At 33.7% G+C, this 8,261-nt stretch overlaps 1 protein-coding gene across 6 annotated transcripts; it reads left to right on the top strand.

Moving 5' to 3' along the window:
• The first annotated feature begins 3,306 nt into the window (after positions 1-3,306).
• Positions 3,307-8,258, top strand: TMS1 (serine incorporator TMS1). Of its 6 annotated transcripts, none has more exons than XM_023390481.2 (9): positions 3,307-3,516; positions 4,237-4,401; positions 4,498-4,688; positions 4,763-5,057; positions 5,142-5,325; positions 5,403-5,606; positions 6,033-6,071; positions 6,447-6,606; positions 6,953-8,258. In XM_023390481.2, exons 1-9 carry the CDS (start codon positions 3,490-3,492, stop codon positions 7,095-7,097), a joined length of 1,410 nt encoding a protein of 469 aa, XP_023246249.2. In that variant the 5' UTR covers positions 3,307-3,489; the 3' UTR covers positions 7,098-8,258. The 6 variants fall into 6 exon arrangements, with proteins under 6 accessions (XP_023246249.2, XP_023246248.2, XP_014213525.2 ...); XM_023390480.2 differs by having other exon boundaries at positions 3,308-3,516; positions 6,462-6,606; XM_014358039.3 differs by having other exon boundaries at positions 3,308-3,516; positions 6,459-6,606.
• Positions 8,259-8,261: the final 3 nt, after the last annotated feature.

The raw sequence follows: 8,261 nt of genomic DNA, 5'->3' as shown, positions 1-8,261 counted from the left end.
AAGTTGTTAAAAATAATAGATGGCGAAAAATATTATTTTCCATTGCACACGTCAATGCGCATATCAATAGAGATATAGATATACTCGTATCGGTGATGAAAAATCGTTTAACTTTTGTCGAAACTTTATAAGTATATTTAAAAAACAGCATATAAATGTAGGTCAATACCGCGTCACATTCTGCATTTCTAATTAGGAAAATTCTTGACTTTACCAAATAAAAATGTAAAACGTGGTAAAAGTTTCAAAGTCACAAGTATTATCTAGACATTGTGATTGTCCAAAATACTACGTGTCACACTTTTTTTAGTTGTACGTAGATCAGTAAGTACTTTTATTTATCGATTATGTGTATCTTATATGTACAAAAGTGTAAAGTTAAAGTAAATATGTGTAAAATTACATTGACAACGCGTCATTGAAGAAAAATACATAATTATTTTTTGTAGTCAAGAAAAACCGCTAGATTGCGCTAACCAGTTGTGAAACAAAATTTACCGTCACTATGACTCATTTTTCTGACGTCAGTGATCACATATGTATATGACGTATATCTCGATCCTCTCTCTCTCCCCCGCGAGACTCTAAACTGTGCAGTGCAGTCACACTGCTGCAGTCCAATCCAATCATTTTTAGTTCACGCAGTCGCTGATAACTGCGGAGCTACAGGGTGTATTCCGCAAATGCTGCCAGCCGTTAAGTTACGTAGGTCGTGGTAACGCCGCATGGTCGGGCAGCGCTAGCGTCAACCTGTACTAACTGTCGGTGCAGGGTTCCGCATATGTCAACAAACTTTGATATTTTTTACTGTTTTCGCTCCCATGCCATCTGATATTTCGGAGTTTGTTGACATGCGGAACCCACCGACAGTTAGTACAGGTTGACGCTAGCGCTACCCGACCATGCGGCGTTACCACGACCTACGTAACTTAACTGCTGGCAGCATTTGCGGAATACAGGCTAAGTATACGTCCTTAACCGCCTTTTTCACTAACGTTTAGAATAATGATTGAGACAATCAATGATTGTATCATGAGTTTTTGTATAAAGTTCAATTTATACAAATAAGTTGGTAAATATAGGCACACATGATTAATATTTAAACATTTTAAGCTGTATAAATATATAACATAGATTCCAAATATGCATTATTACCGCTGGAATATGCTAACAAAACCAAATATCCGTCTTTCTCACCCATCAAAATAATAGGTATCTGTATAATCCTGTATCAATTTATTGCACACATGCGAAATGTTCAATGACAGTAAACAATGACATAATTTCAAACTTTACTTTTAACTCTTCATTTCACACGTAATTTTACAATGCAATTGATAAATTATTATTCATACAAAAGTATTAATATTCTTATAGGAGGTCGATTTTCAGGAAAAAGATTATTTGTTAACTTGCCGTAAACAGCACAGCCAATGTCAACTTTTTATTTTCTATCTACACAACTAGTTGCGGCTGGTTTTAGCGTTTCAGATTTCTAAACTAAAAAGTGGCCCTAAAATTCTGAAGGAAAGCTTTAGATATTTTAGGCCATAGAGCCATGTTGTCAATTATAAACCAGCCGCAACTTATTTGACAGATACAAAATGAAAATTCAACATTTTCTGTGCTGTTTGCGGCAAGTTTACAATTTAACTATTACTCGAAAGTATAAATATATAGGAGGTCAATATTCGTATAAAACATACACTGCAAACTTGCCGCAAGTAGCACAAACATCGTTAATTATTTATTTTGTATCTATTTCAATAGTTGCGGCTGGTTTATAAGTGACTAAATGGCTCTAGGGCTAAGCTGCCTAAAGCTCTCCTTCAGAATTTCAGAAGCAATTTTTGGCCAAAAAAATCACGACCGCTAGATGGCGCTGATCCTAATGATTATAACTATTTATAGTAGAGCCATTTAATCAATTATAAACCAGCCGCAACTTATTTGACAGATACACAATGAAAATTCAACATTTTCTGTGCTGTTTGCGGCAAGTTTACAATTTATCTATTACTCGAAAGTATAAATATATAGGAGGTCAATATTCGTATAAAACATACACTGCAAACTTGCCGCAAGTAGCACAAACATCGTTAATTATTTATTTTGTATCTATTTCAAGAGTTGCGGCTGGTTTATAAGTAATAAATTGGCTCTAGGGCTAAGCTGCCTAAAGCTCTCTTTCAGAATTTCAGAAGCAATTTTTGGCCAAAAAAATCACTACCGCTAGATGGCGCTGATCCAAATGATTATTACTACTTGTAGTAGAGCCATTTGATTAATTATAAACCAGCCGCAACTATTGAAATAGATACAAAATAAATAATTAACGATGTTTGTGCTGTTTGCGGCAAGTTTACAATGCATTTTTTTCACGAATATTGACTTCCTATATATTTATACTTTCGGGTGAAAGATAAATTGTAAACTTGCCGCCAATAGTGCAAACAATGTTCACTTTTTATTTTGTATTTATGAAATTAGTTGCGGCTGGTTTATAAATAATTAAATGGCTCTAGTATAAGTATAGTAATAATCATTTGGATCAGCGCCATCTAGCGGTAGTGATTTTTTTGGCCAAAAATTGCTTCTGAAATTCTGATGGAGAGCTTTAGGCAGCTTAGCCTTAGAGCCGTTTAATCACTTATAAACCAGCCGCAACTTTTGAAATAGATACAAAATAAATAATTAACGATGTTTGAGCTACTTGCGGCAAGTTTGCAGTGTATGTTTTACACCAATATCGACCTCCCTTATATTTACACTTTCGGGTAATAGATAAATTGTAAACTTGCCGCAAACAGCACAAACATCGTTAATTATTTATTTTGTATCTATTTCAATAGTTGCGGCTGGTTTATAAGTGACTAAATGGCTCTAGGGCTAAGCTGCCTAAAGCTCTCCTTCAGAATTTCAGAAGCAATTTTTGGCCAAAAAAATCACGACCGCTAGATGGCGCTGATCCTAATGATTATAACTATTTATAGTAGAGCCATTTCATCAATTATAAACCAGCCGCAACTTATTTGACAGATACACAATGAAAATTCAACATTTTCTGTGCTGTTTGCGGCAAGTTTACAATTTATCTATTACTCGAAAGTATAAATATATAGGAGGTCAATATTCGTATAAAACATACACTGCAAACTTGCCGCAAGTAGCACAAACATCGTTAATTAATTATTTTGTATCTATTTCAAGAGTTGCGGATGGCCCATGCCATCTGATATTTCGGAGTTTGTTGACATGCGGAACCCACCGACAGTTAGTACAGGTTGACGCTAGCGCTGCCCGACCATGCGGCGTTACCACGACCTACGTAACTTAACTGCTGGCAGCATTTGCGGAATACACCCACAGAGGTGCGGAATTTTATACGTTTGTTTTCCAAGTGGATAATTATTGTCGCTCGATAAGTAATACTTGTGTACAAGACGATATTGAAAATAACCAAGTACAGCTGAGCGTCGAAGCATCGCCATGGGTTTGATTTGCTCGACGGCACAGGTGAGTTAGATGTCTTGTGTCTTGTTGATTTTAACGAATCTGGGGTTATATTTACAATCGGGTCGCCTACGTCTCCTTCGAGAGAAAATGTCTGACATGTCAGATTCAGATATCATATATCCATCGAGAAAGCTAATTGTTTACGTCTAAGTGGATTTACTCGAGCTAAAGATTACACTGCCATGGATGACTCGTTTCTTTTTAGATACTTTTTTTACAGACAAATCGTTCCTTTGTTGCTTCTATTGCTCGGAATTGTCGATATCCAATTTATTTGTTTTCAACATATGCAAATAAATAACCGTTAATATTACAATTCGCACATTTGTAACAATTAATTTATTTATATTGCACGAGAGTTGCCAACTGTCGCGATTCGCACTTTTGCGACTTTTACTTCTTTGTTCTCGTACGTAGGTGATTGACTTACGAGTATTGATTACTTTTAGTTGCTTATACATCCATATCCCTTTATTTTTGACTTCAATACACAAAAGTTAGTTAAAAAGAAAATTCTCGTCACATGTACATTCTTTTGTAACAATTTCTTTTATATGAAATTTGTTAAGCTTTGAAATTACGATTTACTATGTATCAGTAACTTACATGCACCTTTGTGAGTCATAAATTTCTCTCGTATGAATATAAATTGAAATGTAAAAGTTATTATTTCTGAATTTCTAACAAAAGCATTAATAAATTGACATGTTTTATTTTTAGACTGCATGCCTTTGTGGCAGTGCAGCATGCAGTTTTTGCTGTACTCAATGCCCCTCATGTCGCAACAGTACGAGCACTCGTATAGCATATGCCCTGATGCTGATGATGAGCACGATTCTTGCCTGCATCGCATTGGCGCCTGGTCTTAAAGATCTATTCAAAAAGGTAAGAGAATAATTTCATTATTTTACAATCTTAATAAATATTGATTAAATCATAACGTTTATTGATTGCACAATTGATTGAAACAAACATTTTCAGCTACCATTTTGTACAAATAGCACTGCAAATGCTTTGATACCGTCTCAAGTTACATTGGAGTGTGATGCTGCTGCAGGATATTTGGCTGTATACAGAATATGCTTTGCCACAGCAGCTTTCTTTTTCCTTATGTCTGCTATTATGATAGGTGTGAAATCTTCAAAGGATGCAAGAGCTGGTATACAAAATGGGTAAGTTTTTTACTTATAGTGCGTATTGTATACATCAAAACACACAAATTTTATCACGCATTTTATAATTACAGTTTTTGGGCCATCAAGTACCTTATACTCTTTGTTGGGATCATTGGAGCCTTCTTCATCCCAGGTGGATCGTTTGGTTCAGTCTGGATGTACTTTGGGATGATTGGTGGCTTTTTGTTCATACTGATTCAGCTTATACTCATCATTGACTTTGCTCACAATTGGGCTGATTCATGGGTTGAAAATTACGAAGAAACAGAATCTAGAGGATGGTATGCAGCTCTGCTTGGTGCTACTTTCTTCAATTACATCTTGTCCATTATTGGAGTGGTTCTTTTGTATACTTACTTCACAGCAGTAAGTACATTAATGTTTTTCTTACACATAGTCTGCGCAAATACAGTCATAATAATGAATATTTATTTTTTATACTCTTATCAGTCTGGTGATTGTGGATTAAACAAGTTCTTTATCATCTTCAATTTCCTTTTGTGCATTCTCATGAGTTCAGTGTCAATTTTACCAAAAATTCAAGAACATCAACCTCGCAGTGGCTTGCTGCAATCTTCTGTTTTGACTCTTTACATTATTTACCTGACATGGAGTTCCATCTCAAACAGTCCACGTAAATATGACTTCAGTTTTCATTGAAATCCCTATATCAAAAACATGTTAATAATTCATCTTTAAAAATCAATGCAGACAAAGAATGTGTCTCTGGGCCCTGGTCAAATGCGTCTGATACCACTGTCCCTGATTCAAAGAATGAAGCCGTCTTTGATAAAGAGAGTATCATTGGTCTAATTATTTGGTTCAGTTGCGTTTTATACAGCTCCCTCCGTACTGCCTCAAAGTCAAATAGAATCACAATGACGGAACAAGTACTTGTCAAAGACAACGGAGCTGGTAAATAATTACTCCTTTAAACATTTTTCAAATTGCATGCTTAAACATTTTATTTGATCAAACCTAAACAGATATACTTTTTGTTTGTAAGTCGTTTTTTTGGTTCTTCAGTTTGATACCGAATTCTCTACCTAATAATTAATAGTGTTGAAACATAAAAACATGAAGATTTTGCATTTTTTAATGTCATAAGCTCTTCAGAAGGAAATGTATACATAATATGTGATATTTGTTTTACATAACATCTTTTTAATGCGTTCCTCCCTAAAGTAGTAAATATTGTAATACTCCAAATGTTTATTATCTTGAAACATAGCATATTTATCCAATTGCACAATTTTGGAATGCATCATTATTTCCTGTCAGTTTTTACATACCGTTCTAATAATTTTTCTAACACTAATGGACACTGCTTTTTTCGTACAGTGCGCAACATAAATGACCAGTCTCTTATCTACAACGAAGGTAGGCACACATTACACCTACTTGATGAAAAATCTCCACAAATTGTTGTCCCCTATTTTGTTCCTTTATTTTTTTTCGTACCTTATTATTGATCGCATCATCACATTAACATTAGATTTGTTAGCTAAAGAACTATTGCATATGCCATTAGTTTAGTTAATCCTAATTACTTAAGTAAACAGCCAAGTCATTTTAATCATTTTACGCTTAGAGTTTAGTGTGTGCCTGCTTCTGTTGATTTTGTTTTCGTTTCTAAGCATACTTTTGCTACGTGATCGCCCTCACGAAAAAATTTCTTCCCACTGGAGGGCGATGTTCATTTCACTGCATCCCCTTTTTTGGATGTGTAGTTTTCTTTTTGCCGAACATACTTAGATTATGTTTCAGTAGAAGGCCGTAGTGGTGACGTTGAAGACGGCGGCTCCAAAGTCTGGGATAATGAAGAAGAATCACTCGCCTACAACTGGAGTTTCTTCCACTTCATGTTTGCTCTTGCCACTATGTATGTCATGATGACGCTCACCAATTGGTACCAGTAAGTACTTAATTTTTTTGTTGCTACCATTTGCTATATTTTTTATTTGATTTCTTAAAAAATGGGAAGATATCGGAGTATTGATTTCAAGGTAGATTATATGTGAGTTGAAAAAAAAATTGTATTGCATAGACAAAATCATTCTACAAGACTAAGTTTAGGTTTAATTCAAAGAATATTTATTTTTCGTTAAGAGAGCTTCAGAATTGAAACGGTTAACAGTAGAAGATAATACGTGGTTCGTGACTTGTTACACTTCATTTTTAAAATTAAAATGAATGGAGGGCTATTTTCATTTATTAATTAGATTTATTCTTTCGAATTTTTATTAAACTTTTTTCTGCAGGCCAAATGAGGACACCACATGGAAGTCTATCAATGCTAACACTGCCTCAATGTGGGTTAAAGCCATTTCGGCATGGACATGTATAGGACTGTACATTTGGTCATTAATTGCACCAGCTGTTTTGACTAATCGTGATTTTTCGTAAATTAATAATTTTTTTACTACCCTTTTTTTTGGTATATTTCTAAACATTTGTTCTTATCGCGTAAAGTTACCTTAAACTTTCTGTTTTTCATATAAAAAAAAAAAAAAAAGAAAAGAAAAAAAAACAAGTTTTTTTTCGTTACCTTTATTCTTTACTGAAATCACTATAAATAACAATGACTCTTTTATGCTCGATACTCTTTCATTTAAGTATAAAAATATTAGCGTATCATATGCAGCATAACAGGCATATGTATTTGTCTAATAGCGTTGCTCTTATATATAATATATGTTAGACTTGAAATGTCGGTCAAAATAAATGATTCGAAACTGACAGAAGGCCATTGATTGATGGCCGATTTTAAATAAAATCTGGAAAAAAAGTTCACTGGAATGCATTTAAAAGTAGATGTCAAAGCCATATTATTCTTTGCTCCTTATGCACCACTGGCTTTGACGTTATTGGTGTATTAAACGCTTATAAAAACAATAGATTGTCATCAGTGAAAAAAGTTTTGTATAATAAGTGTCTACGTAATATATATACATTAAAGAACGTTTAACAGATCGAGCCTTGGATTCAGATGTTAGTCATAAATGTAATTTCCATACTTTCTAGTAGAAGCTTTTACAAGCAACCCAACTAAAATAACATGTAAAATGTGTATTTGAATTTTTTTTATTTACAATACTGTTGTAAAAATAAACTTGAGTTTTTTCTGTCACAACATCATTTTGAACTAAACTTCATATGATTTTTTTTTGTTTTTCTTTATCTTGATTAATTTAACAGTTCATTGATCTCAAATTATATTCAGATAGTAGATGTAACAAATAAATGATAGACATAAAAAATTGGAATATTTTATGTATAATTAAATTGAGGATTACCATTTTGTAAAAACAGTGTAGTCAGAGAGTATCTGATGAATATTATATAATATGTTTTAAGTAAACATTTGTTGTTTGTCTTTGCAAAGTTAACACAACTGTACAATAAAGAACACGTCTTTGCAAAGATTCGAGAGCTGCAATTCTTCCTCGTCTATGTGATATAAGCGAAAAAAAAAAAAGTAAATAGTGAGTGTTTGTTTGATTCTTGTCATGACCCTGTAACGTTTATTATTGGAAAATAAAAATGATAAAAAAATTGCAACACTAACTT

The sequence above is a fragment of the Copidosoma floridanum genome, unplaced genomic scaffold (genome assembly GCF_036245765.1).
Source record: "Copidosoma floridanum isolate Cflo_tuat_1 unplaced genomic scaffold, Cflo_Japanese_pri ptg000019l, whole genome shotgun sequence".
Lineage (NCBI taxonomy): Eukaryota > Metazoa > Arthropoda > Insecta > Hymenoptera > Encyrtidae > Copidosoma > Copidosoma floridanum.
This window is presented reverse-complemented; position numbering and strand designations above follow the sequence as displayed.